The sequence below is a fragment of the Castor canadensis genome, chromosome 3 (assembly GCF_047511655.1).
Source record: "Castor canadensis chromosome 3, mCasCan1.hap1v2, whole genome shotgun sequence".
Lineage (NCBI taxonomy): Eukaryota > Metazoa > Chordata > Mammalia > Rodentia > Castoridae > Castor > Castor canadensis.
The window spans coordinates 162739796-162758047 of NC_133388.1; the positions used below are offsets into that span (position 1 = coordinate 162739796).

Below are 18252 nucleotides of genomic sequence, written 5' to 3' on the forward strand. Positions count from 1 at the left end.
AGTTCCAATAAGATTGTTTTTAATTCAAAAACTAACCCAGAATAACAAATAGGAAAGACCTTACAAGACTACTTTAAAAAGACAAGTTTTAAAAGTTTTTAAAATTTCTTATAGCAGAACAAATGAAAATCCTGAAAACAAATGTCTAATTACAAAGGATACATTCATTCAATTATTATATATTTAATAAAACTGTTTTAAAAAAAAAAACTTAATATCAAGAAAATGCTCACAATATTTTTCCAAGTAGAAAAAAACATAAAACTATAAATTATATAAACACAATGTCTATACATAGATTTAAATGTACAACAGTCTAGAAAGAAACACAATAAAATGCTAAACACAATTCTATTTGCATGTTTAATGATTTTTTTATTCGCCAAATTCTCTATAATAATCTTATAAGACTTTTGTAATAAAAGTTGTTAGAAATGTCAGGTGCTAGTGGTTCATGCCTGTAATCCTAGCTACTTGGAAGGCTGAGATTGGGAGGATCACAGTTCAAGGCCATCCCTAGCAAATAGTTCACAAGACTCTATCCCCAAAATAACCAGAGAAAAATGGACTGGAGGTGTGACTCAAGAGGTAGAGCACCTGCCTTGCAAGCACAAAGCCCTGAGTTCAAACCCCAGTCTCACCAAAAAAAGAAAATCCTTCAATTATAACTCATCACTGAGTTGACACCATAAGATACACAGGAGGAATGCCATCCGAAATAATGTCTGATAAAAGATGCCTGACATGAAACAAAAGCCAAATTTAAGTCAATATTTGTAAGCTTTAAAATTTCAGGACTCAAACAAATTTGAGAAATTGACATAATGATGGCAACTTTTAATTTTGCCCATTGTGTTTGTAAATAAACACTACATTGATAACTGCTGTCACTTCTATACAAAATACTCAAGAATAAAATCTGGTCTTTCAGATTAAATAAATTCAGTATTAGGAAAAATTTTTTAAAAATTACCATCAAACGGCAAAAAGTAATTATCTGAAACATTTTATGGCACTTAAAAATACTTCTCTATATACTATTTCATTGTATCCTAACAAAAAAAACCCTGTTAAGATTTATACTTGAAGAAATTAAGGTTCAGAGACATGGAGAAACTTGAAAAAGCCACTTAGAAAAAAGCTGAGGAGCCAAGATTAGTGTAGTAAATAAAAGTGAACAAATTCTGTAATGGGCTAGCCATTGAGAACAAAAGGACAAATAAGGTCTCCGTGCTGAAGAATTCATAGTCTAATAGAGAAGAGAGATAAGTGCATACTACGGAATCCAAGACAGTGACAGGTTTAGATTTCAAAGGGATACAAAAAGGAAATAGTGGTCAATTTTACCCAATTGGATAAAGTTTTGAGTTGCCTCCTGTGAGAAGGTGATTGACAAGTGAAAAGAAAAAAAGTGATAGAGAAAGTGGGAATGGTACTGCAGGCAGAGGAGACAAGATTTGGTTATGATTGGATGTGGTTGAAAAAGCAACTTAAAATCACTCCGGATTACAAACTGGATGGCTGGATAGTAAGGCAGCAACACTCATTGTAATAGGAAGAACAGAAGGAAGATTAAGTTTTGGGAGATAGTTGATGAGTCTGAGTTCTGAAATAGCAGGTTCGAGATACTGGTGTAGCCTTTCAGAAGAAAAGATCTAACATGTGCTTGAGTAGGTGTCTGGAGCTCAAGAAGTACCACCTGGAATAAAGTTTGGAGCGTTAGGAGCAGTTAGATGGTAACTGATTCCATCTGAATAGATAAGATCAGTAAGGATGTCACATTCAGTGAAGGAGTGAGGCCAAGGCAAGGATCCAGAAGCACACTGATATTTAATGATAAGCAGAGACTAAGGAGGAATAAGACACAGGAGAAAAATGCTCTGTCTTCCAAGCCAAGGAATAAGAGACTTCCTACTTTCTTTTAATACTTGTCTCAGCATAAGCATTTCCCAGGGGAAATAAAAATAAATGAACCCAAATATAACTGGAAGAACCCTGCAATCCTTACTTCATCTCTGCTGATGAGCTCATTGGAAAAGGTGAGTCCAGGCATGAGACCTCTCTTCTTTAGCCAGAATATAGCAGCAAAAGATCCTGAGAAGAAAACTCCTTCTACAGCAGCAAAGGCCACCACTCTTTCCCCTGGGAGACAAAATAGTTTCACTTTCTGAACTAGCACATACTATAGATACTTACAAGTTTATAAAGCATATACACATTTACATGTGTGTGTACGTGTGTATAGATAGATAGATAGATAGATAGATAGATAGATAGATGTATTTACAATATCAGGTTTTTTTCCAAGAAACAAATGAACAAGTTAGTGACATGGCCAAGAGTCTTCAAAGGAAGAAAATTTCCACCTTTACTTGCTAAAGCAGAAAAGTATGTCTACCTTAAATTCTACATCAAATAACTCATGCAGGTCTTTTTGTCTAGACAAAGGTGAGACCATTTGCCTGAAAGCCATGTGTGCCAGTGAGCGCAGGCACAGGTGTAAATGTAGCATGTGCACCTGTGTGTGGTCTGTGTGTGTGACAGAGTGAAAGTAGAAGACAGCCTTTATGACAAATGTCTTCCTCTGGGAGTGGGAGGTTTATATTTTTAGAAATCTATAGTATCTTACAGACTAGCTGTAAACATTTCAAAGACACTGCCATGCATGTACAATTTTTTAAAAATGGATAAACCAAATGAAGATAATAAATATATCTATTGGATAAAACATCTTATCATATAAGCAAAAATACCATTTTCTGCTAAATATATAATGGCCAACTTAAAAGTTTACTCATTGTGAGGGAAGGACTCTGTAGAAAATCATCCCTAAAATGTCTCTAGTGGCATCATATCTGTGACAATATCCTTAGGGGATGATGATACCTATAATCCAAAATTATTCACAGCCCCTACATCACCACACTATTTATTCTTGAGAGAAATATTTATAAAGGATAGGTCTGGTTGGAGAAAAAGTTTTGGTCTCTAAGATGATGAGATAAAGATAGCTGAGCACCAGAGGGAACTACAGACCTCTGTCATAGACTACATCACAATTTACATCTCAGCACTTGTTGCAGGACCAAACACATGGCAGGTACTTAACAAATGTGTCCTGAACTGAACCAATGGAAATATTATATAAGTGCTAGATGGTAAGAGATATTAAAAATCTATTCTATAGAAAACATAAAAATGGTATAGAAACTGAATATTTATAATTTCTAGAATAAAGATTTAAATTGCAAAAAGAAAGATGATTAATTTTAAATAATTCTGATTGATTCTAAAGAATGCTCTGATTTGTCCTTATTCTTTCTCATGATTATCTTAAACAAACCAAATCAGACGCATTAATATATCAGATATGTGGTAATCCAAGAGTTCAAATAATAACCTAAAACATGCTAAAGACTTCTACAGTATTTTATTTTTATAGACACAACTTCAAAAGTCACTTTGGAAAAAAACAGAAGAAATCAATAAATAAGTTCTCACTGAGTAGCTACTATGTCAAAGGAATTATAGAAAAGAAGAATCTTCAATATGGTATATACCAAATATAATAATTATTGTGTTTAAGATAGAGATACATCTTTGGTTTAACATATAACTTACTATACTTTTATTTTACTATTAATTAGATAGCTATAAATGAGATACTTTATGTTGGGGGGTAGTACTGGGATTTGAACTCAGAACTTCATGCTTGCTAGGCAGGCACACTACTATTCGATCCATGCCCTCAGCCCTTTTTGCTTTGGTTAGTTTTGAGACGGGATCTCATTTTATGTCCAGGCTGGCCTGGATAGCACTCCTATTTATGCTTCCTATGTAATTGGGATGACAGACATGAACCACCATGCTCATCTTTTATTGGTTGAGATGGGGGGGGCCTCACAAACTTTTTGCCTGGGAAGCCTCAAACCAAACTGCATTCATCCTGATCTCTGCCTCTTGAATATCTAGGATTACACTATGCCTAGCTTAAAATAGACATTTTTAATTGACATTAAAGAAATAGCATACAGATAATTATCTGTAAGGGAACTAGATTATAATTAAACATAAACACTCTAAAAATTTTTTTTATCATTCTATGTGTTCAAATGAATACCAAAGAATTAAAATCACAATAAATATATAAGGTCATTTTTGAGAGAATTAAGGAGTAAATTTTATAAATATTTGAAACTATATATGAAATAAAGAGAGACTTCTGGCCAGGCTTGGTGTTATACTCCTGTAATCTCAGCACTTGGGAAGCTGAGGCAGAAAGATCCTTAATTTGAGGTCAGCCTGGACTAAATAGTGAGACCCTGTATCAAAAAAGAAAGAGAGAGAGAGAGGGAGAGAGGGGGAGAGAGAGAGAGAAAGAGAGAGAGGGAGAGGAGGAGAGAGAGAGGGAGATGGAGACAGAGAGAGAGAGCGTTCCAGAACACTTCTAAAAGTGATGATGAATGTAAAGATGATTTGTTTTAGAGAGGAAAGTAGGATATATTTCTGAGATACAGCTGAGTTTTATGTGCAATGCATTAAGATTATATACTAATAATTTTGTTACATATATTAAATTTAACATATCTGTCAATCTATCTGATTTAAAGTTCTTTAAAGATATTTTTTAAACTAAAAGTACATCTCAATTTTTAGCTGTATGGGAATTGAATCTCTATCACAACGACAGGCTTTAAAGCAAGTTAATGACTTTAAGGGGGTATTCTTAGGCTCTCTTTAGCTAAAAATAATGGATTACAGGAATTTGGATGTAAGGGAAGAACAGTTGCTCTACTGACCCTACTTGTAGAAGTCACCAAGAATTTCGCCAAAAATGTTAGGCAAAGCCCTCTGCAAGATAAAAGAGCTGCCTTTGTCGACCTAAAGCTATAATAGTGCAGGTGGCACAATAAGTCATAAAACTGCACTTCCTCAGCTGGCTAAAGGAAAATATTGGTGTGCAGGAAAGCAAAGCAATATTTCCATGCTACTGTCTTTTTGCTCCACTTCAGAAAGGAGAGCCACCAATGTGCACTTCATTCTTTTCCCTTTCCCTTCTTAATCCATTTTTTACCACTTTACTCTTCCTACATCATTTTAAAACATGTTCTTTCTTCCGAGACCTATATAAGAACTGTAAAGGGGGTTTGCCTTGAACTTAGGCAACTGGGAAGATCTAACTGGAGCCTGTGGTGCATTTGCATGGTGACTACTAGCCTCTCTGTTTTTTCTACTTCTAGGTTGCCTTTCTTAAATAGTGTCAGGAAATGTATGGTGTCTGTCATCCTGCTCATTTGCCACCAGTGCCTATCCACACTAATATTTCCAGTGCATATTGGACACCTTGAAATTTCTCTTCTTTGTTCTCTAAAGCCACTATCCCTAAGTGTGCTTCTCAAACCACTTGTGACAATCAGCTTAGCATAAAAATGCAGATTCTTTAGTCCCACTTGGGCTTCCTAAATCTCTGTGGTGAGAACCAGGATTCTGCAGGCTTTTCCACAAATTCCCCAGATGATATTTATGCGCACTGCTTTTCTCCTTGAAATGAACTGAAGGCAACACAAACCCATCTACTTCTTCCCTGACAAACCACGTGTTTACCCACACAAGCCCTATATTGCTGGTTCTCAGGTGTGGTCCAGGAGCCTCTGGGAGTTCTATAGACTCAGAACATCTGGGAAGTCAAAACTACCTTCATAATAATACTGAGGCATTATTTGTATTTTCAAATTACCATCCCCTCAAGTGTACAGTGGTATTTTCCAGAGGCTACATGGTACATCCATATCAATATGAAAAACTAGTAAAACACTCATCCCTTTTTAAACTATTTTTTTCATATACTTCAAACAAAACAACAAACTACAGCAAATGGAATGAAAAGCTGATATGATAGCCTAGCTGTCTTCTATTATGTCAGACATGCAAGAGATTTGTAAAAGAAATGTAAAACCATGATTCTGGTCATGATTTTTTTTTTTTTTTTTTTAGAAAATACAAGGTTTTTCATTTTAGAATGTTATTTTTGAGCTGGTGGAGTGGCTCAAGTGGAAGAGCAACTGCCTAGAAAGTGTGAGGCCCTGAGTTCAAACTCCAGTGCTGCCAAATATATAAATAAATAAATAAATGATGTTTGTGTTCTAGGTTAATTATAGTTACCTTAAAATATACTAATAAATGTTTTAAAATATTCTTGGCTATAATTTCTAATACAGAAATATTAATAGGTATGCACACCCCACAAATAAAAGCATTTTAGAATCCTCAATAATTTTTAAAAGTACAAAGAGGAATCCCAGATGTGGGATTATACACCTGTAATCTTAGGATTCAGGCAAGAGGATCCTGAGTTTGAGGCCAGCCTAGGCTACACAGCAAGACCCTACCCTCGCTCCAAAAGAAGACTACAAAGGGCCCGGAGGTAAAAATATTTTGATACCTGCTTCCCCACATGATGAATAAAGCTAGAAAGTGAAGACCACAATCATGAAATAGATAAGAATGAAACTGGTACTTAGAGATATGTAAGCAAAACATATGGATATTTAAATTAAATTTAATAAGCAGTTACTGAGCAACTATTAAGTATGAGATACAATGTCAACTACTTTAAAAAAGGTTATGGGAGCCAGGAGTGGTGGTAGATGCCTGTAATTGCAGCCCTCACAAGACTGAGGCAGGATGACCTTAAATTGCAGACTAGCCTGGATTACATGGCAAGACACTGGCTCAACCACTCATGCCCACACCTCCTGAAAAATAAAAGACTATTATTCCAAACTGTTTCTTGTGGTGGGCTGCACTAATCTTTAGTTCTTTAGGAACCATGTATCTGTTTCCCCCAGAATGTTATGATTTGACTTGCTTTAAATCCCTAACAAACATTCTTTCTTTATTTTGCTGTACTAGAGTTTGAACTCAAGGCCTACATCTTGAGCCACTCCACCAGCCCTTTTTTGTGATGGGTTTTAGAGATAGGGTCTCAAGAACTATTTGCTTAGGCTGGCTTTAAACTGTGATCCTCCTGATCTCTGCCTCCTGAGTAGCTAGGATTACAGGTGTGAGCCACCAATGCCTGACTAACAAACATTTTTAAAAGCAGGTACAAACTTTAGATTGCTATAACACTCTTGCTGGATTCTATGTCACTGACTCTTACTTACCTGTCATTATGCACTGATATCTTAACTTTTCAAGTTCTAAGTTACATGAAATAAAATAGGTAACAGACTTATTGGACTACTGTTTCTAATTAATCATTAGGAATACCAACTTCTAGTATGAAAGCACATTGAGACCTTCATGCTCCTCTTGCATTCTATGACTTTGATTAGAACCATGAAAAACACCATCATATCACTTATCACCCAAGGCAAGTTTGATTACATATAAGTTAGAGCAGTATACCAAAAGTAGATTTTCTATCTGCAATCCATCGCAGGGCCCAATCTGCTTTTTTCTTAACATATGGCATTGTTTCAATTGCATTAAATAAAAATTCCCTGTAAAAACAAAAGAATTCATGATAAAGTTATTCACTTATTTTTCTTAATTGGACTAAATTTCAGTAATTTAATCAGAGATAATAATTGGTACACTAGCAGATCTGCAGTGTTTCTCTATCTATTTCAGCATCTATTTCACATTAGTGGCTTGGATCTAGTCTGATACAAATTGACTAAATGTGACTAATTTAATTTCTAAACAGAATGTGTTAATGAAAAGTTTTTAAAGATACTATACAGTATCTAAAGACTAACTTGCTCTATATGAGATTTTTTTTAAGTCAACACATGATTGAGAAATAGAAAACACTACACTCACAAACTCTGATATATGAATAATCTTTCTGTGACATTTAGTTTTAGAACAAAATCTGCTCTTAACATAAACATAAATAAAATCCCAGCAGTAATACCTTTTCTTGGGATCTCTGATATAAGTATCTATTAGCAAACTATACATTTCTGAGTGAACATTCTCGATGAGAATTTGAAAGCCATAGAAACAGCGAGCCTCTGGAACCTGCACCTCCTGACTAAAGCGCTCCACCTAAAAAAATAAGAGAAACAGATCCAGTGGGCTCTCACAAAACACTGGGGTAAACACTGCACGTCCAAACCTAAGCAAGAGAATTAGCACTTCAAAACTGCTGCTTATACAACAAAACAGATCACAAAGACCTTACGGATCATTTTAAGCAGCATCTTAAGCAGTACTATTTACCAGTGTAGCCCTCTACGTTAACTTAACTATGAAACAGTTTTTGGGTTTTGGGTTTTGTGGTGCTAGGGATTGAACCCAGCACTTTATACATGCTGAGTAAGTGCTCGATCACTAAGCTACACCTCCAGTCCCACACCGCATGTAATTTTAATCGGTTCCATTTATGCTTGATTTTATGATATTTTGCTGGTCAAATGACACTTTATGAAAAATATTTTCAAGAATTTAAGCTTGAAATTTAAGCTAGTCCATTATTTAAACGTCTTTCCTCAAGCTCAATTTAAATGGCTGGACTGACATTATCAACATTTAAGTATTGAATGGGAACAAAATAAAGTAAAAATCTTACCAAATTTTCATTTACAATTCCATCACTGGCTGCAAAAAAGGCTAAAATGTGAGAGATAAAATATTTCTCATCTGGTTTAAGTTTGTTCCAGTGAGGGAGATCCTTTGATAAGTCAACCTAGAATAAAAAGATTTAAAAAAAATTTTAACTTGGAGTTAAAGTGTTTGCAAAACTAACTTCTACTCCAAAATTAAGAAGGGACATTCCATTACTAGAAAAAAAAATAACATCACAAAGAAAATAAAACATTATAACAATAGTATGTGGTATTCAGAACATTTGCTAAGTGATAGATTATAGCTACCCTTGCCACAGTGGGGAAGAGGGCCACTGGGGTCTAGGGGCTCAATGTATCAATACAGGGGGACAAAATATTTAGTCCATAATTCTTGTAGATATCATTTCATCTTTAAAAAAATCTCTTAAGAATGTTTCACAATAACATCATAAACATTAGAAATACATAACTGTCCTTTGTAATATGTAATTGTGGGGTGTTTTTTTTTCCTGCCCTTCTTTTATTTATTCTAACAAAGCTGTAATCTTTTTGACCACTCCAAATAATAAGACTTGTCTTCCATCCTTTTAACCATTTGTGTTCTTTTCTAACATTCTTAAAATGTTTTCTGAGTACTTAATACAAGCTAAACCGCTGCTCTAAGTGCTGGATGGGATAGGAGGAGGAATATTTAGGGGTTTTTTGGTTTTGTTTTTGTTTTTTAAGAGACAGCATGTTGCTATGCAGCCCAGGCTGGCCTTTAACTTGGGTTCCTCCTGTCTCTACCATCCAAGTACTAGGATTACAGGCATGTACCATTGTACTCAATAGAAATATTTGTCATTATCTTGTAAAATATATACAGTAAAAATCAATTTTTGTTCTATAAAGAGATCAACTCAGGTTTAACTGAAGGATGGCTTTCTGGTTTTTATGTATTATACTCCTGACATTAAGTTTCAGTGTATGTTTGGTCTTAGATATTAAGGGTCTCTCTTTTAACGGTCAGCTTCAAAATACATTGTGAATTTTATTTATACTGCATTGGTCACATTCCCTTCTAGAAACATAAGCCTTCCTGCCTAGCTTTATCTCATTTCAGCAGATTCTCAGTTCTACCATCTAAACATTGATTACAAAGTATTTGCTATAGTTAGGATCGTGAATGTCCCTCCCAATAGACCATGTGTTAAAAGCTTGACTGTCAGTCTGTGGTACTACTGGGAGAAGGTAGAAAGTTTAGGAGGTGGGATCTAGTGGAAGGGAATTAGGTCATTGGAAGCAGGGCCTTCATAGGATATTAGGATCCCTGGCCCCTTCCTCTCTCTTTCTGCTTCATGGCCACCATGAGGGTGAAGGCCTCTTCTGCAGTGTGTGTACTTGCACCACAATGTACTATACCATCACAGGCCCAAAGCAACAGGGCCAAGCAACCAAGGACTGAAACCTCTGATATCATGAGTCAAAATAAACCCTTTCCTTTATAAATTGATCTCTAAGGTATATTGTCACAGTAATAGAAGGCTGACTAATATACTAGCTGATTATCAGAAATGCCTGAGTGGCTTTAAAAATAAAAATTTCCAAGCCCCAGACCTTTGTCTTCTGAACCAGGATATAATATTCAGGAATTAAGGTCAACTACTGATAAACTATGAAATCTAAAGTTGATTAAGTGGTCATTTACATAATTCGTTTAAATGAAAAATATGTGGAACTAAAAACGTATTTTGACTTCCCTTCAAAATATGTATTTGAATCATCCTACAACCAGTATATTTTAGTTTTTTAAAAATTCTTGGTTTTTTTTTTTAGCATGTAATAGTTGTATAGGGAGATACACTGTGATATTTACATGTGTGCTTACAATATATCATAGTACCTTTGCTGAAACATGCAATTCCAAAACAGTTTCAAGAAATCCAAATAACACAAGTATCTTTTTCAAAATGATAAATGAAAAAGCCACCTTCTGTGCTCCCCTTGTTCTCTGAACCATATCTAACAACAACAAAAAAAAACTTTCTAAAAACCACAGACGGTTAGGTAGAGTCAGGTGTGCTTGTGAAAAAAATACTGAGTATTTGTTTTGGTTTGGTTTTTTGCTCTATATGAACTACATCATAACAAAGATGTGGACAGTATGAGGTGGGTAAGCAGGTAAAACTAGTGCAAGAGAAGCCTCAGACATTGGTGCATTTCTGAATTCCAAGTTAAAATGCCTTCATTTCATGTGCTTACTGAGTGCCAAGTAGCATTTTAAAACATATCATTAATCTGATTTACTGATGAGGATGCAGAGAAGTTAAAGCTGCTTTCCTAGTTCCACAGATGGTAAGTAGAAGAGCAGGGTTTATACCTAGCAGCCTGGTCCCAGAGCCTGCATTTCTCACAGGGTGTTAATTACATATATAGAATCAGCCACTGACAGATCCTTACATAGATCCAAATCTATCTATCCAAATAAATATGTCTATCCATTAAAGATAGAGATACTTATTCACAGCCTGAGTGTTATGCAAATATCATTAAGCATAATTAAAAGGAAAACAATAACTACTGTGTGTTCAATTAGACTACAGAGTAATCACTTACATGACCAACTGTCCTGACCAAACCAGCAAGTATTATCTAATTTGTTTTGTTCAAATCATTTCCAAGGCAGAAAAAGTCACACTAACAGAAAGCATCAGCAGCTGTCCTATTAGGGGCTATGTCAGGCTCGATGCAGTTAAGGCAGGGCCAGGTTTGGAGAAGCACAATGAAGTCAAGAGTGAATGCGCTGCCTGGACATCAAACTGCTCATGTGACAGCACCTTTCATACAATCAGATAAGACTCTCAAGCGAAAGCAGGCTCCTGAATGCTTTTACTCTTTCATTTTTTGACTATAGCTGCAATTTTATTCATTCTGCTGACTATAAATAAAGACTGGTCTTATTCAGTCATAGCAAGTCAAAAGTCCACTTAAAAACAGAAATGTATGACAAAATGGAAAAAAAAAGTTCTCCAATATATTAGAAACAAAACCAGGCAGAATGACTACTTGGGAAACTAAAGCAGAAGGATCGTGAATTTGAGGCAGGCCTGGGCTACATGGCGAGACCATGTCTCAAAAACAAAAATAAGTTCTGACAGAATAAACTGCCATTTTTTGCAGTAGGAAACTTGTTTACAGACTATAGTCTAAACCAAAACACAGGGGAACACTGTATTTAGCCTCAGTAATTCAAAAGCAGATTTTATACAACGTATCTTATGAGCAAATTTTTTTCAATATCCTGTAAGGCAAGAAGCAAACCCTGTAGAGCAGGACATGAATATTGAAGGCAGTGCTGGCACATACCTCTTCCGCTGTCCAGAAGGATGCCTGTGCTTGTTTATACATTTTCCAAATATCAGGGTACTGGATTGGGAAAATGACAAATCGGCGGGAACTCTTCCTTAGCAGTGGTTCTTCATTTGACTTCACTTTGTTTTTGCTGGAATCTGATGATAACCTCTTTGAAAAACAAAGTACAAAAAACCTTTTCATCTAGACTCTTCCTCTTTATTCATATCTAAATATACATCAGTGAAGTTAGGGAAACAGGAGAGGTTTGGGAACCAGTGTGCTTGTGTTGAATCCTTTTGGTTATACAGTGGCTGGCTAATAGTATTTGGTTAGCTGCATGACTGCAGGAAGTTGTTTTGCTTCTCTGAGCCTCCATTCCTACAGGTGTAAAATAATAGTTATTCCAAAAGATTATTCTGATGATTAAAAGTGCCTAAAGGCTGGGGGTGTCTCAAGTGGTAGAGCTCCTGCCTAGCAAGCGTAAAGGCCTACATTCATACCTCTTTACCACAAAAAAGTACATTAAACAGAGAATAATAGACACTCAAAAATTATTATAGTTATTGTGACTTTTGAGAGTAAGTGTAAAGCTAGACGCAGAAATGTCATGGTGGGCAAATTTCCAAGTTGTGGATAAAATGTCCTTTCAGTGCCACTCTGATATAGAATGCTGGCAAAAATAGGTCACTGTCAAAAGCTGCTTTTTTAATGCTTTTCTCATCTTAACTGAAGTACTGTAATATTTATTTATTTATCACCCTTTGTTCATCTTAACCTTCCCCATGTATCAATTTGTTAATTCTATTTACATTTTCACATTGTTCTTTCTAGTACCAGGTTCATACTTGCCATACCTATTTCCAAGGACTGTTAAAAAGATCAGAGGAGCTAATATAAATAAAAGTACTTTGTATGTTCTCAAATATTATATACATTTTAAAAATTATTATTGTATTATTGACTGTTGAGATGCTTCTGGTGGCCTTTTAAAGGTTGTCCCTATATTCAAAGAACTACTATAGCTGTTCACTATATTATGAGTTCAAGTCTCACCTTGAACTCACAATCTTCTTACCTCTGGTTTCTGACTCCTTTGTGCTGGGATTATGGAAATGAACTACTGTGCCTAGCTGAGCATCTCATTTTTTAAGCTTCTCCAGCCATTCTCTAGTTATTTCATGAGTGAAAATTTCCTTTAGGGAAGTTGATGAAATATTTAACAACTATACATATTATAATTCAGTATGATATGTATATTATATGATATATATCTGCACATCTATATGATTACAAATTATAATTGTAGATATAATTATATATATATATATGCAGACATATATATAATATAACTTAAGTAAAATCATACTAATAGACAAAAGTGGATTTTGTTGACTGGTGTGACATTCATGATTTTGTTTGGAAATGAGCTTAGGTGTTGAAGCTCATGGGAGGAACCTAAGTGTAAATATATATGAATTTTGCATAGCTATTTTCCACAAGCATTTTGATAGAATTGTTTTGACACTTTTTAATCTCAGTGCCATCATTTTGATAAAACAAAAAATTAACTGATGTCTTCTAAAATATGCACTTAATCTCAAAATAATTAGATGTGACAGCTCTAGGCATGGTTCAAGCAGTAGAATGCCTGCCTCGTAAGCGTGAAGTCCTGAGTTTAAACCCCAATACCACCAAAAATATAGATACATACATAATATAAATATATAAAGCATATATAAAAATTTGAGGCTAGGTCCAGTATATCTATTTTGCATACTAAATGAAAATTAAGTTGATTTTTTTTTTTAATTTTGGAACAGGTCAAAGTGGCCTTTTTTTTTTTTTTACTACATTTTGGTATTTGGTCTCTATCATGTAGACTATTAGAAGCCAATGAAGTTTTGTTTTTGTTTTCTTTTCGGTGGGATTGAACTCAGGACCTCACTCTACCACTTGAGCCATGCCCCCAGTCTGTTTTTAAACAAGCAAATAAAACTTGTGGATAGATCTAATGAGAAACGGAGGGTGGAGAGAGAATGATTAAAAAATTATTACACTATTCATTTCTTATCTGAATTAAGAAATCAGCAAGAATACATACACACAACATTGATTTAAGAAATATTCAAAACTAAGCAACAGTAGCTCATGCCTGTAGTTCTAGCTACTTGGGAGAATGAGATTGGGCAAATTGCAGTTTTTGGCCAGTCTTGGCAAATAGTTATCAAGCCCCACATCTCCAAAAACAACAAGAGCAAAGTGGACTAGAAGTGTGGCTTGAGTGACAGAGCACCTGCTTCACAAGTGAAAAACCCTAAATTCAAACTCCAGTCCCACACACACACAAAAAAAAAAGAAAGAAAGAAAAATATTGAGAAGTAAAATAAGCTGTTCTTACTAAAAATTTCCAACTCTAGCAACTGGGTGATTACAAGAAGCAGGTGGTACCTAGAAAGTACTCAAATCTAGAGAATAACTGAATAAATCAGGCAAAAACTCTTGCTTCTCACATTAAATGTTTAACAAAACTTGAATTAATTCTTCCTACCAACCCAAGCAACAAGAAATTATAAAGTCCACTTTGTCAATAAAAATGATAATGAATTCAATTTCAAGATGTCCAATGGGCAACTGAAAATATAACGCTACGGTCCAGGAGTGCTGGAGATCCCATTAGGGTTGCCAAGGGATGGGGTGATTATCCAGGGAGAACCTAAAGAGCACAGCAAGGCAATGGAAGATGTAGCCTTGGAGGATGTTAGAGAATGCTGACATTTAAAGGGCAGATGGAAGAAGTGGAGCCAGGTGGGAAGAACACAGAATAAAACAGCTGCAGGACAAACAAAAGCAAAACTAAGTGATGTGATTTAGCTAAAGCAAACAGTCAACAAAGGAAATTCCACAAAGGATTCATATTCTGGATATCAACCAAGCTAGGAGGTTAGGAGTTCATTTTGTGGGCCGGATTTTCAAACACCTAGGGATCCAGAGGTTCAACTGCTCAGATGCTGGCATTCACTGTGGAATACATTTAGAAAAAGATCCCTACGCTAGTCATGGAGAATTTCTGAATAGGAGTTAACATGAATACAGCTGGTGTTAAGAAGAGTAATCAGATGTCCCTGTGTAGGATGAATTAGAAAAGAAAAAAACTAGATTTTTGCTACCAACTAAGATATGAGATTCATAAATGGAAATGAGGACATGAATTAAGATGTGGAAGTTAGCATGAAAACACAGCTTCAACAGGACTTTGCCAGCCTGAGGAGTTGGCCATTTTTTGGCAGGTACTGAGACTTTTTGGGGAGTTTGTACTGGGGGAGAATGTCACCAAAGTATTAGTTTAATGAAACACTGACTAGACAATAGTAAATAAGATTATACAGCCAGTAGGAATGGAGGTACAGTGACAACTAAGTTGTGGCTACCCAAGTGTAAAGAGAATCATAAATAAAGTAGCGCAGTAGGCATTCCTTAGCAACATTCCACATCTTTTCCAAACTAGTACTTCTAGTTTTTTTCTGCCTTAACTTCTGGTAATTTGGTCTGACAGGTGCCCAGGCATGCCTGGACAAAAATCTAGGTCAAGATTCCCCAGCAAGCAGTTACAGTACCCTGATCTAGGATGGCATTCTATGTGCCCTTAACTCCCAACCATCCCTAATTCCACCCACTGTTCCATACATTTGCTTGGTACCTATCTTCTATTTCTCTATTAGAAAATTTGCATGCTTTCATAATTTATAGATGTCATTTTCATTAGTCCATTCCTATTGACTCTGACAAAGTGGATGAAATACTGTACTATGTGCAAGAACTTGGATTTAAACCTAAGTCTACTACTGAGTCTTGAGCATGTCATTTAAACTTTTTGACCTTGAAATTTTTGAGAAACTGATGAAAACTACTGATCCCTTTCTCTGTAGAGTCACATATGGACATACAAAATCCACATACAACCTTAGAAGATTCATAAACTCCCTTCAAGTCCATCTGTGGGCCCTTTTAGGCAGTGTTGTTTTGTTTTGCTTTGTTTTTGTACTGGGGTTTGAATTAAGGGCTTTGAATTTGCTAGGCAGGCACACTACTGCTTGAACCATACCTCCAGCCCTTTTTGCTCTGGTTGTTTTGGAGATAGGGTTTCACTTTTTGCCCAGGCTAGTCTGAATCTTGATCCAGTAGTCTCTGGGATGGGTGCCACCACCATACCCAGCTCTTTCCCATGGAGATGAGGTCTCAAAAACCTTTCTGCCAAGGCTACCAAGGAACCAAGATCCTCCCCACCTTAGCCTCCCAAGTAGCTATGATTACAGCTGTGAGCCACGAGTGCATGACAAAGGTAGTATTTCTTAAAATAAGTGTACAAGGATCACCATAAGTGACTGTTATAAAGTGATTCAGACCCATCCCAAGAAACTTTGATTCCCTAGGTCTGTGGTGTAGATCCTGTAACTTACATTTTTCACAAGTACTTCAGATGATTGCTGATGCAGGGGGTCCATGCTACCCATCACACTCAAAGCAAAAAAGTGCTTAAAAGGCATCCTTGCATCTAAAGTTTAAAACTTTTGTACTAAGAGCTTGCTAAAATGCATTCTAAATCTAAAATTCTGCCTCTGCCCCTGCATATATCACTGAGATAAATAGGAAAAAAAGTTAACTTCCAAGGTGTTGAGCCAGGGTGACTAGTGGTGCCACTAGCAAAACAGAAAAGTCTTGAATTTTCCCCCTGTAGGGAAACTGGTACTAAATTTGTTTCATGAGGAAAAAAGAAATTTGAGGGACATTTACAATTTATCCATTAGTTGCTAAATGTTTGTAAAAAAAAGAAAAATAATAATAAACATGGAATCTACAACTCTGTAAAGAAATGTAGGGCTAAGCATTAATTCCTGACCTGAAACTTTTATGTTCCCTCCAAACCGTCACAATATTAAATTCAAGATAACACACAGAAAGTATTTCTCTTATTCCAAATGGCTTATAAGTATTTGCAAAAGGAGTGGGTACGAAAAATTATAGAGCAACAACTTAAACTAGCATACAACCCTACAATCTAATAACTCCCAGTTTGTTTACTGCTGCTGCTGACTTATTGGCACAGAAGCTGGGGACGAACTTAGGTTTATTCATCACCTACCATTTTCTTGGCACTTTGCATAAAGTACTTTACTGGGTGGGGGGAGGGAGCGATTGTAAGTATCACTTCCACTGTTTAAATGAAGAAATGCACACCGGAAGATCAGTTAAATAGCTCGGCCTGTGCAAAACTGGCCAACTAACCTGTCTCTGTTATGTAAGGATTTCCCGTCCCCCTCCACCTATCACCCCCACCCCTTCCACCTGCGTCTATTAACACACGTGTTCTCCAACACCCATTAGCGGAATGCCTTTCTCCCGTGCATCAGCCACAGAGCTCTTTCCTGGCCTCGGTCTGCCCAGCCACAGCTCCGAGCAAGGGGAGGGTGGAGCGCGTGATGGGCGGGTAAACAAAGGGGCGCGCCTCTCCGGGCTGACCCCGCAGAGCCGCGGAGCGGGCGGAAACCCGCGGATCCTCACCCTCCCTCCCCCGGCTGGCCACAAAGACACCTGCTGCGGCGAGGGCGCTACCAGCCTGCACCGGGTGTCTAAGGGCGATCAACGAATATCCTACAGAGGTCCTGCAGGTCTCCGCCGCGACTTGCCATTGAAATGCCTGGCGAGACCCTGAGCGGATGATGAAGCGACATTTACCTCATCCTGCTCGGGCCTGGCCGCTTCCGGCCTCTCCGGGTCGCCCATCGCGCAGACTCCGCCAGAACTACCGGAGCTAAGGAAACTGCACGCCACAGGCCACCTCCAACTAGGACAGGATCCCGGTGGCTGGAAAGTCCGCAAAGCGCGGCGACCCGCCTCCTGCTCCAGGGGCCCGCCCCTCTGCGTCAGACCGAATTTCTCGCCTGCACATCGAGCTACTCCCGCTGCGGGGACCCGGCCCCGCCCCTCGCCTGAGGAACCAGCCTACCGGGTCAGCCCCGCCCACCTCCGCTTAATCGGCCCCGCATCCCGTGTTAGAGACCCGCGCACCCCGGCCGGCCCCGCCCTTCCGCCTCAGGAACTCGCTGGCCCCGGCCGGCCCCGCCTCCCTCCGCTGAGCCGGCTGGCCTCCACCCTTCATCTCAAGGGCCCGCCTACCTCTGCCGGCCCCGCCTCCCCGCTCGCAGCCTGAGGGAGTCTCCTTTGCCCCGGTGCCGTGCACATCATGTCCCCGACCAGCCCTTCCTCACGGCTCTTCCCACCCCGCTGCAGAACCCCGCCCACTCCCGCTGGCCCCACCTCCCTGCGCCGGCCCCGCCTCCCGTCC

The 18252-nt window shown here is 37.6% G+C and overlaps 1 protein-coding gene across 9 annotated transcripts in view; it reads right to left on the bottom strand.

The window, feature by feature from the left end:
- The window catches only part of Rrm2b (ribonucleotide reductase regulatory TP53 inducible subunit M2B), a 95786-nt gene extending 77591 nt beyond the window's left edge, over positions 1 to 18195 (bottom strand). For 7 of the 9 annotated variants that reach the window (XR_012446377.1, XR_012446378.1, XM_020178622.2 and 4 more), the window contains exons 1-6: positions 18084 to 18195; positions 11922 to 12077; positions 8579 to 8695; positions 7922 to 8055; positions 7411 to 7505; positions 2009 to 2142 (exon numbers count right to left, since the gene is read on the bottom strand). Coding sequence is in view for 7 of the 9 variants with exons in the window: in XM_020178622.2 (XP_020034211.1) it covers positions 2009 to 2142; positions 7411 to 7505; positions 7922 to 8055; positions 8579 to 8695; positions 11922 to 12077; positions 18084 to 18152 (705 nt within the window). In the remaining 2 variants the exon portion in view is untranslated. Of the gene's footprint in view, positions 1 to 2008; positions 2143 to 7410; positions 7506 to 7921; positions 8056 to 8578; positions 8696 to 11921; positions 12078 to 17642; positions 17905 to 18083 lie in introns of those variants that run through there. The other 2 variants (XM_020178623.2, XM_074068963.1) reach the window with 2 other exon arrangements.
- Between the last annotated feature and the right edge of the window lie 57 nt (positions 18196 to 18252).